This window comes from Silurus aristotelis, assembly GCF_946808225.1.
Source record: "Silurus aristotelis genome assembly, chromosome: 11".
NCBI lineage: Eukaryota > Metazoa > Chordata > Actinopteri > Siluriformes > Siluridae > Silurus > Silurus aristotelis.
Window position 1 is genome coordinate 14,782,541 of NC_139584.1, and position 19,553 is coordinate 14,802,093.

The 19,553-nt window shown below is 37.0% G+C and overlaps 1 protein-coding gene and 1 long non-coding RNA gene across 5 annotated transcripts in view; one reads left to right on the plus strand and one right to left on the minus strand.

The window, feature by feature from the left end:
* LOC310732916 overlaps nucleotides 1-13,910 on the plus strand; it is a 302,995-nt gene extending 289,085 nt beyond the window's left edge. Inside the window, exon 3 of the long non-coding RNA XR_014535583.1 lies at nucleotides 13,721-13,910. This is a non-coding gene — a long non-coding RNA (uncharacterized lncRNA). The remainder of the gene's footprint in view (nucleotides 1-13,720) is intronic.
* The window catches only part of grid2 (glutamate receptor, ionotropic, delta 2), a 469,599-nt gene that overhangs the window by 133,940 nt on the left and 316,106 nt on the right, over nucleotides 1-19,553 (minus strand). For all 4 annotated transcript variants that reach the window (XR_014535572.1, XR_014535573.1, XM_083553625.1 and 1 more), the window contains exons 6-8: nucleotides 18,036-18,209; nucleotides 6,970-7,131; nucleotides 1,147-1,266 (exon numbers count right to left, since the gene is read on the minus strand). Coding sequence is in view for 2 of the 4 variants with exons in the window: in XM_083553625.1 (XP_083409751.1) it covers nucleotides 1,147-1,266; nucleotides 6,970-7,131; nucleotides 18,036-18,209 (456 nt within the window). In the remaining 2 variants the exon portion in view is untranslated. The remainder of the gene's footprint in view (nucleotides 1-1,146; nucleotides 1,267-6,969; nucleotides 7,132-18,035; nucleotides 18,210-19,553) is intronic.

Genomic DNA, 19,553 nt, shown 5'->3' on the forward strand with positions numbered 1-19,553 from the left:
AAGATGGCAAACATTGGGAACATTGCTATGACAGGACTGTTAGGCAGAGGAATTATTATGCATTGAAGTCTGAGCAGTGGTGACTCATTTACCTTCATCATTGCTTCTTCCATGTCTAAGCCATCAGGATTAAATTATAGTTGGAGATCTGGATCAGACTGCCAATTTATTTCAGCAAAAGGAACACAGTAGGAGTACTATATGAAAGCGACTACTGCAGTAATGGGACTTGAAGCAATAGTAATTTTACCTGTGATTTGACCCATAGCAGCAATAGGACAGGGTTGAAAATGCTCATGACACCATCCAGTATAACATATAAAATCACTAAAGCTGAGAAAGTAGTAATAAAGCCGTCAAATTGGGTAGATTTTTTATAGCAAGCCATGCTTTTTCAGTGACATTTTACTCTTAATCCACAAAGTGCTGGAGGCTTCCAGTCTTCAATGTTGTCACCGTGATCTTAATGAGTGCTGCTAAATTTAGCCCACGAACACTCTTGAAATGGCATCCCAAGCAACTTTTGACAATGACATGCACTTTATAGAGCGTAGTTCTGTCATGTTACTGGCTGTTGGTTCATCAATCAAACTTGATGGGAATGTGCTAAAAATAACATTGTTTTCTTTAATGAGTGCTCGGACATATAATATCCAATAGGCTTCGTGGTGGGAAAAAAAATCTAACACAAGGGGAACTTTTATAAGCAATATACTGCAGGTCCCTGAAAGCTGAACTGTGCTGAGTGATGGATCTGTAAGCCCCAGGGAAACCACAGACAGATGAGAGCTAACATTCACCTAAGCAACTACACTAAAATACAACGAAGGCAATTAAAGGGAAAACAGCAGATAGAAAGCATTCATTATTAAAAAAATATTGTTACGGTTTTGCATTACGTTTGCCTAAAATGACACTGATTTCTCCATACACAAGACAAATAAACAGGGCAATCTTGATATATCTGGATATATAACCTGCACCTGCACTATGGCCCTAATTACACTGCTTTAATCATCAACTAAGAATATTTCAGTCATTGAAACGAACAATGCAGCAGCAACCCACTTTGAAACGAGAGATAATATCAGAACATTCGAGTTCTAACTGAGACCAAATTGATCAGTTTGTTTATACGGTTCTTACCCTGCTGACTCCACGGCCACGGTCCTCTCCATAGTTTGTCCCCAGGATTTCAAAAAAGATGTTGGGGTTCGTGCCATTATCAGTGAATTCCAGCAAATTTGTCAGACCGCTCACTCCACTCTGAAAAAACCAAAACAAATACAATGCTGTTTAATATACAGTTTATTTTACACATTACTTTTTTGGTAACACTTTACAATAAGGACAAAATAATTAAAGCAATATTTTATATATTAAAAAATAATTGCTAATATTGCTAAAAATAAACCTAAGTATATTAAGAATGGTGATTGTGTAAATTTTGCTTAATTATTTAGTATTAATGAGGATGTATAGTAAGGAATAATACATGCTCATTAGTTGTAGGAACCCAAATTCCCTTGTGAGCCTGTCTTTTTTCTCTGTGTTGAATTGAATATGACAAAAAATTGAAGAGAACAAAGAAACCACAAAGCACAAAATCCTCTGTTCTGAGCAGTCTCCCATGACGAAGAACTTACTGACTGTCACAAAGCGCTGACACCCGAGACTTCTTCTGTAAAGGTTACATCAACCTTTCCTAACAGAACACTGTATATTGTCAATAATTAAATGTTTTACTTTGTTAAATGACAACACAATATTTAAGAAATATGTAAAGAAAACCCTCATTGAAATATGATCAAATAAAAATTAGTAAACAATTAAAAGTAAACATTTTTTTTATAAATAAAACTTAATCTAATAATTGATGACTAACCTAATTTTTCATATACATTTTAAGTATTATTTAATGTGACAAAATGTTCAGTACTAGGAACTTAACATTGTTTAACTGATGTCTAGCTATGTGAACTTGTCTTAATGTCTTGAAATACCGTGGCAATTGTATATGATGTTCAAAATTTTAATTAAACAGCAACAAACTGACACATTAATGTATTCTCTTTGATTGTATTACATACTCATTATCCACTATTTGTAATATTAAGATCTGGATGAGCTCCAGTTAACATAGCTTTTTGTAAAATATTAATTATCTTTCACATTTTTCAAGTCCCCATTGGATTCCAGGTAAAACTCTCTATAATGTTGAGAGCATTTATTACTATTTACTCAAGTTGAATTAAAAAAATCATAAAGTGTCCTGTACTGCTACTACTGATGTTAATTCTGTTTGTGACTGTATTTTTAAAATTTTAATGTAATCAAAATCAAAATCCCTTTTGCAGTGTATAAATATGTAAACAAACAGCTTAAAAATGACTGGTAAGACAATGAAACTGACAAAGACTATATCCTATGCAGTGATGTGCTGGTAGGAAGTCCTAAAATACTGTGAAAAACTATAACATATTAATATTAATATTGTTGTAATTACTGTGAAATGTGGCTGCTGAAATAATGCAATGCAACTCATTTGTAATTCTGGTTAAACACTGCTTATTAATCACTCTTCTTTAAAATATTAAGGTGTACAATGTGAGAGATATTCAAGTAATAATTCATTAATAATTTAATATTGTCTTTATGGATAACAAAAGGTATAAGTAACGTGTAGGGATAGGGAACAAGAAGGGATAGACACATCCAGGTTGCCATGGTTTTCCCACACTGAATTTAAGGATGCACAGATGACCCTGTTCCTTCACCCCTGTGTTGCTGACAGTAATCTTGTCTGTTTCCCGTGTAATTCACTGGTTCCCTCCCTTGCCGGTTCCCACTCCCAACTCCCTGTCCGTCCCTGCGTTTTTCTGACAAAATTACTACCGGGTCGGCTAATTCTCTGACTCTACTTCCGGAAGCTCCTGCCTTCTGTAGCTCTAATTACCGTTTTAGCTTGAATCTTTTCTTTTGACTCTGTTTATGCCTTTTTAGCTCTGAATTTAAGTTTAGGATAATTGGAATCAGTTTTGGAATCTGATTTATTCGTCCCTGCATTGCTCTGTCTGTTTTTCGGGTAGGAGGACTATTTAATTAGGGTTATTTAATGTTTTTTTGCTCTGTGTTTTTGTTAAAGCTCCCCATTTCCCCATATATATATATATATATATATATATATATATATATATATATATATATATATATATATATATATATACAGTGAGGAAAATAAGTATTTGAACACCCTGCTATTTTGCAAGTTCCCCCACTTAGAAATCATGGAGGGGTCTGAAATTGTCATCGTAGGTGCATGTCCACTGTGAGAGACATAATCTAAAAATAAAATATCCAGAAATCACCATGTATGATTTTTTAACTATTTATTTGTATGATACAGCTGCAAATAAGTATTTGAACACCTGAGAAAGTCAATGTTAATATTTGGTACAGTAGCCTTTGTTTGCAATTACAGAGGTCAAACGTTTCCTGTAGTTTTTCACCAGGTTTGCACACACTGCAGGGGGGATTTTGGCCCACTCCTCCACACAGATCTTCTCTAGATCAGTCAGGTTTCAGGTTTCAGGTTTGGCCTGTCGCTGAGAAACACGGAGTTTGAGCTCCCTCCAAAGTTTCTCTATTGGGTTAATGTCTGGAGACTGGCTAGGCCATGCCAGAACCTTGATATGCTTCTTACAGAGCCACGCCTTGGTTATCCTGGCTGTGTGCTTTGGGTCATTGTCATGTTGGAAGACCCAACCTTGACCCATCTTCAATGCTCTAACTGAGGGAAGGAGGTTGTTCCCCAAAATCTCGCAATAAATGGCCCCGGTCATCCTCTCCTTAATACAGTGCAGTCGCCCTGTGCCATGTGCAGAAAAACACCCCCAAAGCATGATGCTACCACCCCCATGCTTCACAGTAGGGATGGTGTTCTTGGGATGGTACTCATCATTCTTCTTCCTCCAAACACGTTTAGGAAAATTATGACCCAAAAGTTCTATTTTGGTCTCATCTGACCACATGACTTTCTCCCATGGCTCCTCTGGATCATCCAAATGGTCATTGGCAAACTTAAGACGTGCCTGGACATGTGCTGGTTTAAGCAGGGGAACCTTCCGTGCCATGCATGATTTCAAACCATGACGTCTTAGTGTATTACCAACAGTAACCTTGGAAACGGTGGTCCCAGCTCTTTTCAGGTCATTGACCAGCTCCTCCCGTGTAGTTCTGGGCTGATTTCTCACCTTCCTTAGGATCATTGAGACCCCACGAGGTGAGTTCTTGCATGGAGCCCCAGTCCGAGGGAGATTGACAGTCATGTTTAGCTTCTTCCATTTTCTAATGATTGCTCCAAAAGTGGACCTTTTTTCACCAAGCTGCTTGGCAATTTCCCCGTAGCCCTTTCCAGCCTTGTGGAGGTGTACAATTTTGTCTCTAGTGTCTTTGGACAGCTCTTTGGTCTTGGCCATGTTAGTAGTTGGATTCTTACAGATTGTATGGGGTGGACAGGTGTCTTTATGCAGCTAACGACCTCAAACAGGTGCATCTAATTAAGGATAATAAATGTAGTGGAGGTGGACATTTTAAAGGCAGACTAACAGGTCTTTGAGGGTCAGAATTCTAGCTAATAGACAGGTGTCCGAATACTTATTTGCAGCTGTATCATAGAAATAAATAGTTTAAAAATCATATATTGTGATTTCTGGATTTTTTATTTTAGATTATGTCTCTCACAGTGGACATGCTCCTACGATGACAATTTCAGACCCCTTCATGATTTCTAAGTGGGAGAACTTGCAAAATAGCAGGGTGTTCAAATACTTATTTTCCTCACTGTATATATAGGATAAATAATAGACACATTTCTATATTGTCTTATTCTTGAACTAGAAAACTGTGATACTCATCATCTTCTTTTTATTTTATTGTTGATTGATTTTTACCGGCAAGATTCTGATAACTATGGACTACACTTTGCATTGTCTATGAACAGTTCAATTTAAGTTGAAACTCAAAAGCTGGAAGAGAAAGAAACAATGCCCTGCAGTAACAAAAGTTTTTTTCTTTGCTATGGAAGAGAAAGTCCTTCCTTTAACATTCCAGTAAAACTGGTAAAAATGCATGCAGCATAACCACCTTGTTTATGGCAGCTAGCACTCTACAAGACAGACATGACAACAAAAGCTGTAAAAAAAAAAAAAAAAAAAAAAAAAAAAGAAGCAACCATATTACATATTCATACAAACTCTTATTTTTAGTTGAACATTCACAATATAACCGTTGGGCTTTTCTTTTTTTTATTTACAAAATATCCATAACCTACAAAAATTCAAATTTAACGTGACCAGACACTACTGAACAGAGAGTCTGAAACTCTCAAGCAGTTAACTACCCAAAGCCGACTGTGAGCTACAAATCACAAACCAGAGCTGTTAGAAACTCCATCTCAGGCAGACAGAAGGAACAAGATAGTTCAAATTAAGGCAACGGTTTCTTTCTGGTTAGTTGAATTACTCTGAACCATGTTAAACAAAGCCCTTGTTTTTTAGTAAAATATTCACCAAAAGACACAGCCCACTGATTTGATTTTGAAATGTGTATAGTAAAACAAGGCTATAAAGGTTCAAATTCATTATAAATGCATAACTGAAATGTAAGAAAATAACAGCAATGCCTTGTCTGCTGTAAGAGAGAATCAGCTTCTTTCTTTCTATATGCACTTTTCATATTTCATATATTTTAGCAGATTTTTAGTGTTGGAATCAATAATATTTGTCTTATCTTATCTTATCCCCACATGGTTGGATAAAAGTGGGGTGAACACCACATGCATTATTGCCCACAAATGTCCTTATACTATACAGTAAGTTATAGTTGTGACTTCAAAATCACCAGCACAATTATTCCCATTTATGACAAGCACCTTCCAAGCCTTAAATTCCTAAGTTAAACTAATCTGCACAGCAATGTTTCTATGGAAACAACTACTGAGGAGTGGAGTAGAAACAATTACCTTATTGTTATACAGAAAATACACAAATGCAACATGATCTAAAGGCCTCTTTAAGGCACTCTAAAATACTACTGGAAAGTAAGTACACCTCAGCTATACAGTATATTCTGTGCGCTTGTGTGCCCTACAGGTTTAAATCAGATCTACAAATGGTATTCAATTTCCCCAAAAAATGGTTATTTAAAAATGTTTTGATTCTGCAATGGACCAGTTCAGGGTAGAGTCTCACCTTGCAAGCAATACTCCCCATACAGGCTGTGGATCTGGATGACCTGGTAAAGTGCTTAGAGAAGAGCTATATGCTTTATAGTCAGAATATGTATTACAGCTTATCAGAGGTACTAACAGTACGGTTGGAAATATCTCAGGAACTCTATATACAGTATGAGCAAGCAATGTTTTTATGAATGTCAAACTACCAGCGAATAAGTATAAAAGTATTAAAGGTCTGTGGATTTACACACTGACTGCTGTAGGGCCTAAGTACCAGAGAGTCACATTTTATATAACTGGCCTCAGCAGGGTAATATCTCTTGTGGCAGAAGTCCTGATACGTCTGCATATAGATACACTACAGCACCCTCGGGGCAAGGTCATTCTTCACAGAGCATAAAGAGTGTTAGCCAACAGAAGCACACACACACACACACACACACACACACACACACACACACACACACACACACACACACACACACACACACACACACACACACCAGGCATGATAGAAAAAAGAAAAAAAAAACAGGTTGAAAGCATGTCTGCTGGTGAGGAAAAAAAAGGCATTCTGGAAAACATCTAGCTGTCCATCAAAACCCTGCGGGTGACAGAATACACATCTATGCCTGAACAAACACAAGGGATATGTCCAAAATCTCCCACAAAATGTTCTGTCTTATGAATTTATACACCCACATACATTTTTCCAATCTCTGGCACTGTCCTACCTTCTTGACAGTCTCCAGCATGGAGCGGCCACCCTGCCATGGCTTGGAGCCTTTGCGGATGCACGAGAGGCTCGCCATGCTGTGCCACTTGCGGTCCTCCAACTTCCTGTGGAATGTGTTGGCCAGCAGCAATACTGTGTCGTAGATGTAGCGGTTGGTGATCTAGCCAGGAAAAAATAAATCACAAGATTAATGACTCACACAGGAAATAAAGAGTAAAGAGAGAAGGGAGATTGTTTTTTTTTCTGTGATAGCAGTAGCAAGTGTGCTGCTTGTACACGATCAACTATAATGATACAAACACTATCACTTTAACAAATGCTGATGTTGCACGGAACCTTGTGGATTTTCTTTTTCTTTGGATGGCAATGGGTTATAGTCTTATGTGTATGGTCTCATTTGGGTTATTTAATCTGATTAGAAGAGAAAAAAAAGTATTTCTAATGAGAGAAAATCAATTATTCACCACAGCCCAGTAACATTTTTTAAATCCGACTTTCCAGAAGGTGTTTAACTTTTTATTAATGGCAAGGTATGGTTATTATTAATGTGTTTTCTCTAATACGCTAATGTTTTATAGTAACTGCTTACATAGGGACATATTTGTTGCATACTTCACCCCATATATTCTAAAGCTAATAATAAACTGACATAAAATGTGTTATCATATTACTAAGAAAAGACCTTTTGATAAGGTGACATTTTGGTAAGAAGAAGCCATGGTATTAGCACTTTTATAACTTTTATTGAAGTTTGTTGTCATTGGAGAGCCTTTAGGACACAGAAATTTGGCTTCTGTCATTTACTCAGTAACTCGACAAGCTGCACATTTTTGTCTTACTAACTGCAAGATAGAAGAAAAAAAGAGAGAAGTATTGAGGAAATTGGACTGTTTATAGCTGTTGGAAATTGATCAGCTTTGGAGTTGAGCCCGTCAAATCGGGCTGCATCACACCAATCTCTCATTGATTATTTTCTTATAACTGTAATGCTTCATTCCTTGCTTCAGTTATTTTATAATCTATAAGGCATCATACTGCCAAGTTTTACCATGTTTTTGCTAATGGACTGTGGTCTGGTTGTCTTGGCAACAAATCCAATTTGCACATAATCAGAATCCAGTCCAACAGCTTTAAAAAAAAAATGGAACAATCTGTGATCACATCATGTCATTGTTCCAATCTAACTTACACAACCTCATTTGCAGAATTAATTAAAAAAATGAATTTGAAAGTGATATTAAAGTGATATTAAAGATTAAACCTGATCAGTAGTGGATTACATTTCCTTGCAAATATATCCAGCATTATGTAGCAGTAGCAGGGCTAGTGGGGCATGGATTTTGTAGCACACGTTTTTAAAGAATGCAAACATCTTAATGCCATTTTCACAGTAGCTTGAGATCCATGGCTGCCTAACATACACATATACACACAAACGCACCCATGCATGCATGCACGCACGCACGCACGCACGCACGCACACACACACACACACACACACACACACACACACACACACACAGAAACACAGAAACTCAAAAACCATAGGCTATGTGGAAAGAGAGTTAATTCCACATCTGATTGATCGTGCTGCTCTAATCTTGCTCAAGTGTTGTCTCTGTTTTAATGAGGCCATAATAAATAAAGTGGCCACTGTGCTTTTTCCATTGTTGATTAAAGCACAAAGCTTGTGCGCACTTGACTCTATTGAGAATGTGTATATGTATGCGTGTGTGTTCAGTCAAGTTCATTGACATTTCTTCGGACATCAGCATTTTGTGCTTTTTCAAATGACAAAAACCCAGAGGAGCTGTTTCGGAAACCAGACACCACCCAAGATATTTGTCTGTACATGAACAAAGGTAGTGAATACTCCTGATTAACTGGGCTGTTCAAATTTAAGTGGACAACTCAAGCAACTGCAATTACAAGGCCAATAATTATGTCTTAATGTTTCTTTTTACTCTAAATAACAGTAGCGGTCACACTGACCCTAATCATTTAACTCACCTTATATTTATCTCATATTCCTAAAGTTTTGTGGTTCATAACATTAGTCTACTTCTGCTTAGAACTGCTTTGTTTCCAGTTTCCAGCCAAACTATTGGCCATATATGAACATTTGTATTTACCTGACTCATAACATATGTCACAATTCATTTAAATGTAATGTTTCTTACGCCTGACTTAAGCAGGGTAAACCTCAAACCTCATGGTCCCCTTCAAAAAAGTTTCTCCTTGTCCTGGCTTATATGGATAAGGTTCTGATGTTTCAAAATAATCAGTAAGAGTGGAAAAAAAAGTTCTCTGGGTTTCTTATACAACAACTATTTTTAAAAAATGGGACATTGTACCAAAAGAATTGGCTATGATGATGCTAAAAGCTTGGAACACCAAAGCTTGGAATTTTGGGGCAGTTTCTCCCATTCTTTTTTGCAAAACCGCTTAAGCTGCATTAAGTTGGATGATGAGCATCGGTGAACAGCCATTTTCAGATCTCTCTAGAGATGTTCAATCGGGTTCAAGTATGGGCTCTGGCTACAATCCGTCACGCTCCCTGAGATCTCAAAACTCCGGACTTCTAGTAGTTCCTAGAATAGCAATGTCCACTAAAAGTGGTAGAACATTTAGCTCCTAAACTTTGGAATAGTCTTCCTGACAGTGTTCGGGGCTCAGACACACTCTCCCAGTTTAAGTGCAGATGTATCTTTTTAGCAAAGCCTACACATAACACACGTCACATCATAACCTTGTGCTCCAGTACTGATCACATGCACATTATCAACTTGTGCTGTAAATATCATGAACAGCAGCTATGCTAATTCCTCTCCACTGATTCTCTTTCTCTCCCCATCCCGAGGCATCCTGAGGTTGCTCCAGCCCCAGTCACGTCCCACCTCATGAAGATTGTGGACCTTAGAAGAAGTAGATGCCTCCAAACATCCTGAACCATCTAGAGACCTACCAGTGCCAGTTGGATCCAACTTCATGTGGAGTTTGGACATTGGACTTCTTTGAGTTTTTAAAGGCTCTTGCATGGAAAAGCTGGTGTTGGATATATGATGATCTCAAATGTTGAGCTTTTTTATGAGTTGCTCAGTAGCTCCTAGTTTTATCACCACAAATGACTGTATAAGACTGTAGAAAGAACATTACTCATAATCTCACTCTCCAGTGTTCTGTATTGTTTAAAGATTTATGATCACACTCTTGATGTCTAACCAAATGAGGATGGGTTCCCCTTTTGACTCCCGTTTCCTCTCAAGCTTTCTTCCTCATAACATCTAAGGGAGTTTTTCCTTGCCACAGTCGCCATGGCTGCTCATCAGGTATAAATGCACACCATTCACCTTAACTGTTGATTTCTGTAAAGCTGCTTTGAGACAATGTCTGTTGTGAAAAGCGCTATAGAAATAAACTTGACTTGACTTGACTTGGCTGGGCCACTCAAGGACATTCACAGAGTTGTCTTGTAGCCATTCCGTTGTTATCTTGGTTGTGTGTTTAGGATCATTGTCCTGTCGGAAGATGAACTGTTGCCCCAGTCTGAGGTCCAGAGCGCTTTGAACCAAGGTTTTTATCTAAGATTTCTCTGTATATTGCTTCATTCATCTTTTCCTCGATCCTGACTAGTCTCCCACTTCCTGCCACTGAAAACCATCCCCACACCATGATGCTACCACCAACATGCTTTACTGTAGAGATGTTATTGGCCAGGTGATGAGTGGCATACAGGCCAAAGAGTTAAATTTTTGTTTTTAATGGTCTGAGAGCCCTTTAGGTGCCTTTTTGCAGACTCTACAGGCTGACATGTGCCTTTTACTGAGCTTCCATCTGGCCACTCTACCATACAGGCCTGATGATGAACTGCTGCGCTGTGCTCATTGGGACCGTCAATGCTGCAGATATTTTTCTGTACCCTTCCCCAGATCTGTGCCTCGAAAGAATCCTGTCTCGGAGGTCTACAGACAATTCCTTGGACTTCATTAATTGGATTGTGCTCTGACATGCACTGTTAACTGTGGAACAGTATTCAGACAGGTGTGTGCCTTTCCAAACCATGTCCCATTCAACTGAAATTACTACATGTGGACTCTAATCAAGGTGTAGAAACATCTCAAGGATTAGTGAAAACAGGATGCATCTGAGCTCAATTTTGAGTTTTATGGCAAACGCTGTGAATTCTTATCTACATTTTTTTTTGTGTGTTTTTGTTAATATTTTATAAATTTGCAAAGGTTTCAAACAAACTTTCTTTCATGTTGTCATTGTTTGTAACATTTTTAGAAAAAAAATTAATTAAATCCATTTTGGAATAAGGCTGTAAGATACAGTATGAAAATGTGGAAAAGTGAAGTGCTGTGAATACTTTCTGGGTGCACTGTACAATATGGCGATGCATCGTCAAAATGTGTGATTTACATTGTTCTATTAATTCTAAAAATAAGTAATACATTTTTATTATTTAATTAGTTCATAATTATGCGTATAATGCAACTGCACTGTTCAAACACCAGAGGTCCAAGTCTGTGCAACACTTAAAATATAGGGAGAACACCCTGATCCTCATGGCTCCGGATTACCAGTCCTGTGCCACTGTGATCCACAGTGAGAAAGAGATCTTAAAAGAACATACATTTTAGACTTTGGATCCTTATTTCTAAGTTCACATTTCACTTTTAAAGTGTCTTCATTCAATCAGATTTTTGAAAAAATTTACACAATTATTATTTTGATTTATTTATTTTTTAACAAAAGTGAACTTCAGTTTTTAGCTATTCATTTTATTTTATTGGTTACATACAAATAAAGAAAAGCACGTTGTTTTTTATTGTTATGATTCAGAAATAAAAAAAAAAAAATTACAAATTTCATGAAATGAAATGAAGCCAGGGTTATAAAAATGAAGTGAACTGTAATGTCCTGTTATACCTCTACTTTTTATATTTGAATTTAAACCTCTCAGTCATAAATGTGAACTTAAAATCGAACTGTTTGCTGTTTCCATATTTAATTTTAAAAGAAACATGTATATATTGTTCTATTGCACATATGCTTTTAAGAACAACAATAAGCCACTTTTATAAGCTGTGACAACAAACAGCACTCCATCAATGTCAAAATCTCATCATGATTCTTTTTTAAGCAAGACTTGCAATATGATCTATTATCTGCAAACACAGTATGTTAATTTTGTGTTTAAGCAAGTTGGTTTTTTATCCTACATATCGATAGTATGAGTCAGTGCATATGGAGCCTGTGTAAATATACACTTTCTTATACAGTCTGTTCCAGATAAATCTTTTCTGCTTAGCAACCTGTGGGTTCACCCTAAGGGGCTGACAGACAGGTGGAAAGATATGAGAGTGAAAATGTAGTCGACCTGGAGGTCATTTTTGCACAGAATCAGTGCAGTAAGTGAGAATATGTAATGGCCAAATCAGTCATTGTTTTTCAGTTTTATTAGAATTTGTTTTATCATGGAGTGTAAATAAGGACTTTCTCAAGCATGTCCAATCAGTTTACAGTATGTATTACTTTTTAAGTTGCATTGCATAAAAAACACATTTTGTTTTGTGTTGTCACACCCCTGTGTTCAAATTCCATCTGTGTCACAAGCTGCCAACTGCCCTAGTCTAATCAGAAACAAAATTAGTGGGTCCATTAATTATAAACAACATTTTTTTAAAGCTTGTTGTGTAAGGGCAGAATGACTTTGGCTGTTCTATATCCACATCTCTATGTTTAATAGCTAGGTGACTAAATAGTGTAAAAGGGTCATTAAAGTGTAAAACTGTAGCAGTTTATTCTAATTTAAAATTCCTCTTATTGTGCAGATAAACATTATTGGATTGTATACAGTGGAAATGTACGTTTACTATTATCTGACATTCCAGTGCAGACAATGTGACCAAATATTTATTCAAAGTAAAAAAAAAACACATAAATAAATCCCCATGTTAGAATGAATGAATAACATTCTAAATATTGCACATTGAGGCCTGACAACTTTTCTTTCCGTTTTCTTTTCTTTTCTTTCCATTTTCTTTTCTTTTCTTTTCTTTTCTTTTCTTTTCTTTTCTTTTCTTTTCTTTTCTTTTCTTTTCTTTTCTTTTTAAGCTTACTGTACTTACTCTGTTTTATGCATGTTTATCATGTGACCTCCACAGTTCCAATATTTTTTAGTGTATTGCAGTGTTTGAATACTTCGTATAGTACAAAAGCAATGCAGAAACAAACGAAAATGTGGTGTTTATGCATTGATTGTTAAAACAAATGGAAATAGTACAAATGATGTACAGTAAAGGTCATGTGTCAGCCGCCCATTTTGCATGTCCAGCATGACAACTTCTACCATTTTTTGGTGGAAACAACCTGAAAATGTAAATGTGGCCAAAACATATACATAAAAAACATAAACGATTTGTTTTAAAGTGATCTACTCCTAATAAGACATGAATTAAAAGGACTAACCCATGCATTGAGCTTAATTAGGAAATCCGGTTTATTCCTAGTTTTTCTGGAAGGATTAGCTTTAGTTGTTAAATTACCTTCAAGTTGTTTCATCAATTTGGAGAAGTACACAACAGTAACCAGCCACATCGGCAAGTGCATTGATGACGTGACCATCTCCAAGACCATCACTACACGCTCCAACCAGAAGCTGTGGATGACCGTCAAGGTGCGTGCGCTGCTAAAATCAAGAGACTCCACCTTCAGAGCATGTGACAAGACGGCCTTAAAGACAGCGAGTGCCAAACTGTCCCGTGCCATCAGAGGCGAATGCGCACACGCCATATAATCCAGGGCCACTTCCAGGACAGCAGAGACACCCAGCGCATGTGGCAGAGCATCCAGGCGATGACAAACTACAAGACAACATCACCTGCTTGTGACCGACTCCCTCCCAGATGCGCTGAACCACTTCTATGCCCGGTTGTTCCTACATGCCATTGTCGCGCTCATACCCATCGTGATGAAGTGCTTCGAGAGGCTCATCAGTTCGCGTATCCTCCAAACCGCTCCATGGACAATGCCATCTCCATGACCCTTCATCTGGCCCTCACCCGCCTAGACAACAAGGACTCGTATGTCCAAGTGCTGTTCATAGACTTCAGTTCAGAATTCAACACAATCATCCCTTAGCACCTGATTAAGAAGTTGAGCCTACTGGGCCTGAACACCTTCCTCTGTAACTGGATCCTAGACTTTCTAAATGGGAGACCTCAGTCAGTCCGGATCTCAAACAGCATCTCCAGCACTACCACATGGAGCACTGGGGCACCTCAGGGCTGTGTGCTTAGTCCACTGCTGTTCACTCTGCTGGCTTATGACTGTGTAGCAATGCACAGCTTGAATCACATCATCAAGTTCACCAATGACACAACCGTGGTGGGTCTCATGAGCAAAAATGATGCGTCAGCATACAGAGAGGAGGTGCAACGGTTAACAGCTTGGTGTGGAGCGAACAACCTGTCTCTGCACATCAACAAAATGATAGAGATGATTGTTGACTTCGGGAGAGCACTGAGCGACCATTCTCCACTGATAATCGATGGATCCTCCGTAAAGATTGTCAAGAGCACCAAATTCCTTGGTGTTCATTTGGCGGATATCCTCACCTGGTCACTCAACACCAGCTCCATCACCAAGAAAGCCCAGCAGCGTCTCTACTTCCTAAAAAGGCAAAGGAAAGCCCATCTCCCGTCCCCCATCCTGACCACGTTCTACAGAGGGACCATTGAGAGCACCTTGAGCAGCTGCATCACTGCCTGGCTTGGGAACTGCACCGTTTTAGATCGCAAGGTCGTGAGGACAGCTGAGAAGATCATCGGCGTCTCTCTCCCCTCTATCATGGACATTTTCACCACACGCTGCATCTGCAAAACCAACAGCATTGTGGACGACCCCACACACCCATCACACACACTATTCACCCTCCTGATGTCACATCCAGACTGTGTAACAGTTTCTTCCCTCAAGCAATCAGGCTTCTCAACACAGAACTGAACCGAATCTCACACAAAATGACAACAAAAGCTTCTTGACTTGACTTGACTTTGTTTATAGTTTTTTGCAAATCAACAACTAATGTGTTTAATGGATGTTCACCAGAGGTGGCAAAAGTACACACATCCATTACTTAAGTAGAAGTACAGATACTAATTTTTTAAAATACTCGGGTAAAAGTTGAAGTACTGATTATACCTTTTTACTTAAGTGAAAGTAAAGAAGTCTTGGCTCTGACATGTACTCAAGTAAAAAGTAGTTATTACTTCTACCTGTTTTAGCTGTTTACTGGACCTCACAGCATATTAATATTAAATAGATAGATAGATAGATAGATAGATAGATAGATAGATAGATAGATAGATAGATAGATAGATAGATAGATAGATAGATAGATAGATAGATAGATTGATTGATTGATTGATTGAACTTTATTGTACAGATACACAGCAACAAAATGCAGTTTGGCATCTACCAGAAGTGCAAAAAGTAGCAATCGTGCAAATAGTGCAGATAAATATGTATTATATTTACAGCATGTGATAGATATGTAAGCATATGTACAGTGATTGCAAAAGTTTACTGATTAAAATAATTTTTCGGTGAAGTTTATTTATTTATTTTATGTCTAAGTAGAGAAGGGACGTCGTGAATAAGTGTATGTTTTGCTGGAGGTTTTAATTTCGCCTCTTTTATATTTATTTATTTATTTATTTATTTATTTATTTATTTATTTATTTATTTATTTATTTATTTATTTATATTTTTTATAAAAATGGGAGAACAGAAATGCGGCTGAATTGATGCGTTAATACAGTTTAGTGCCGTTTAAAATAATTTGAATTTTGACAGCCAAATATATATATGAATTAAAAAGGCTGAAGAACCACATATAGAACACAAGCAGAGAAAAGATGATGATGATCATGAATGTGTCTGATCTCAGTCATGTTTACATCACTGACTCCCTCTGTCTCATCCACGTTAACCCCAAACTTTTCACTGCCTTCTACCCTGCTCATTCTTAGCTTCGTAAATTAGTGGTGAGTGAGAGTCAGGACTTTATACACCAGCGAATTGAAAAAGACGCGCAGTAACAGGAAATCGGTTGTTCGGCTGAAATCGGCGCGCAGTGAAAATAAAAATTTATATTTCACCAAATCAATGAATTAAAACTAAAGTAACGAGTCGGTTTTGAAAATGTAAGAAGTAAAAAGTACAGATATTTGTGTGAAAATGTAATGAGTAAAAGTAAAAAGTTAAAAAATAAATAGTGGAGTAGTACTGATACCAGAAAAATCTACTTAAGTACAGTAACTAAGTATTTGTACTCCGTTACTTCCCACCTCTGATGTTCACACAATACTCAGTTATAGGAAGCAAGTGCCCCTAAAGACATATGGCTTGAATAAAAAATAGTATACTGTGCTTGTATGTTTTCTCTTATGTTTTAAGACAGTTACATCTTTTGACTTGGTTTGCTGCTCCAAAAGAGTAGAAATATCATCATATTTGTATATTTTTAGAATTCCAGTTGTTACATGTTCACTTTTAGCTTATAAATTTTGAGTTTATTTATTAGTGGAGATTTGCAAATCCTGTTTTTTCGTGACCTCTTACTTGCTTGGCAGAGAGATGCATTTGTGTCAAATAGACTGATACAAATATGTTTTTAATAGCATGGAGGTGAAATAAACCTTGCCCTGGACAAGACCTATTTCACTAAGTCACAGTATTATTACTTTTGTTTCAAGTCATATATGTAACCATTTAAAAGATATGCAGTTTAAAATTATGTACATTTTCCAAGAAATCTTTGCTAAAAAAAAAGTTGCTGAAAAAATGACACACACGGAACCTTGTGGCTTTAGTATAGATGCCACAAGGGCGCTTTTTGTGACTTAACAGCCCAGTGGAACCATGCAGAATATGGACTAACAAAAAATCAGCAGCAATCAAAGAAAGGATTCTTGACTGGAAATCTTATCTGTTATAGACTTTTGCTCAATTCTTGCAAGTTTTCATCTTGAAGAGGAAATCAAACTGTGTTTTGAGAGATCGGACACAGTAGGGAGTTGATTAAAATGTTGCGGACAATTTTCTTTTAGGACAGATTCATGATGTGGTGGTTGAATAAACTGAAGAAAGAGTAGAACGCATGAAAGGCTATAGAATGTCATAGTGCTACAGCCTCTCCTCATGGGCCAACATAATCACTGGTCCAGAGAGAGCCGGTGAAAAAAGAGAGTGAGAGAGAGAGAGAGAGAGAGAGAGAGAGAGAGAGAGAGAGAGAGAGAGAGAGAGAGAGAGAGAGAGAGAGAGGGGGAAAGAGAACTGGTAAGGAAAAAGACAGAGAGGAGAGAAAGAGACACAGAGGGACAGGAGATGATACGCTCCAGAGCTATGTGAAATTGGGCGTCTTTTGGCCTGAGCACTTGATCTCTGATCTGTTCTCCCTCATTCCTGCCAAACAAGCCCTAACTTAATGCACCACTCTCTGCTGTTTGGACATACACATGTAAACGCATTCACACTCACTTACAGTACATATTCGATGCATAACAATCAGGTCACTGAAAAGTAGTCAGAAATTCTAAATTCATGTGTAGCCTATAGAGACCCAGCAAATGCAAAATGGGACAGCATTCATTTAAAAAGTAGGGGCAGTGATTTTATTTTTTTAAGTTATAATATTTAGAAAAGTTTTGTTGTCAACAAACTATCTACTTGAAAAAATCTAACAAATAATGACTAATATAATAAAAGCAATCTAATAAGAAAATTGAAGCATCTGTATTGTACATACATGTCACTCATGAAGTTTTCTTGCAAAAGAATATTTGTTATTTGTAGGGCGTGATTTGAGGGAGGAGCATATTTGTATATATAACTTCTCTCAATATCATTTAAACACCACAATATCTTTATATGCACTCATTTCTCACAAACATATAGATGCTAAGTTACAAAATGCGACTAAAAGTAGGCATCGATTATAGACAGGCTGGCAGGAATGGGTGTGAGTACAAGAGAATAGAGAATGAAGTACTTTACCTCTAATGTGTGAGCTTTGGGGTCTTTGGGGTTACAGAGAGAGTTGTTGATGCGGTGGTTGTTCCGCACACATTGCTGGCTGGAGTTCTGAGAAAGAGGGAAGGTCTGTCTGACGAGAGTCAGACGCCCTATAGACTTCACCACCAATTCCTGCACATCCATATCTGAGATCTCCTGCAGACAGAAATCATACATGAATATGAATTAAATAGAATGATAAATACATTTTGGAAGAAAGGTATCTAGAAATAAGAATCAATTTTGTAAGGTAACTTTAAGCAATTTTATGCTGTAGAGTAAGTCATGGAATGGGACAGTTTCTAATCCAGGTCTATTTGTAACCTGCTATCTGTGCTTGTTTCCTTTACAGATAATGTCATCCATGAAAGTATGTGGAGTTTTTTGGAGGTTGTGGAGTGAAGAGTAGTGATGTAAATGAGTAGTAAAATACTCTTTTCTGACTAATTCTTAAAATATCTCTGGGGCGCATGAGGCTGTATTCCGAGTCATTAAATAAAGTCAAAAAGTTGCTTCAAAATTTATGCATATTTAGAGGCAGGTTATGGAGCTGCTTAAGTCGATTTTCTGTACTTCCCATTCTGAATCAAATCACCTCTGTAGAATACATACCTCTGAGATTGCTCTATTTTTCTTTAGAAGACACATTCAAGATGTTTACTTTTTTCAATAGCTTTTAGATCACCACATTTAAACGAAATTACTTGCTGTCATGCATGAAAAAATATAAGAGATACTGACAAAAGAAGTGCTTTTTTTTTACTATCAGCTGTAATATGACGTAATATACAAGAAGCAGACAATCTCAAATAAAAGAAATATAAAAACACATACAATGGTACATATATTTGAGAAAATGTCTATTTGTATTTAACACAATACTCAGTGTGAATCAGTTTAATGACATGGGTTCTATCTTTATAACATATACTAAATCAAGACTTTGTAGCCATAATGTGTGTATAATAACATAATGGCAATTCATTTGCGATTTCAATCCACACAAAAACATGTGCTGATGTCTTAAGATGGACAACCAATGGTCGCAGATCATATTTTCATGTTATGCTACATTTCATTTGTTATGCTATTTAAAACTTGTGTAATGCAATATCTCTGATTATGTTTTCATAATATTCTAAAAGAAAACGTTTTGTATTATATAATAATGCCGTGTTTATTTCTTTAATAAAGGCCTGTCAATAAATACATTTTTTTTTAATGTATTTGCAGCTTCATAAATCTTATCGAGCTCATGACATATTATGTTTCAACTGTCAAAAAGTAAACTTTGGATGACACTGCTACTTGCTTGATCCATGATTGTGTGACCCTGGGGAACATGCTTTTTTTAAGAACATTTCTTTTAAGAGACACCATGGAAAAATATTTAACAGGGATAAAAAAAAGGCGAAGAGAGACAGAGATAATGAGACAAATTAATAGAATAGCCTTTATTTGTCACATATGCATTACAGCACAGTGAAATTTGTTTTTTCG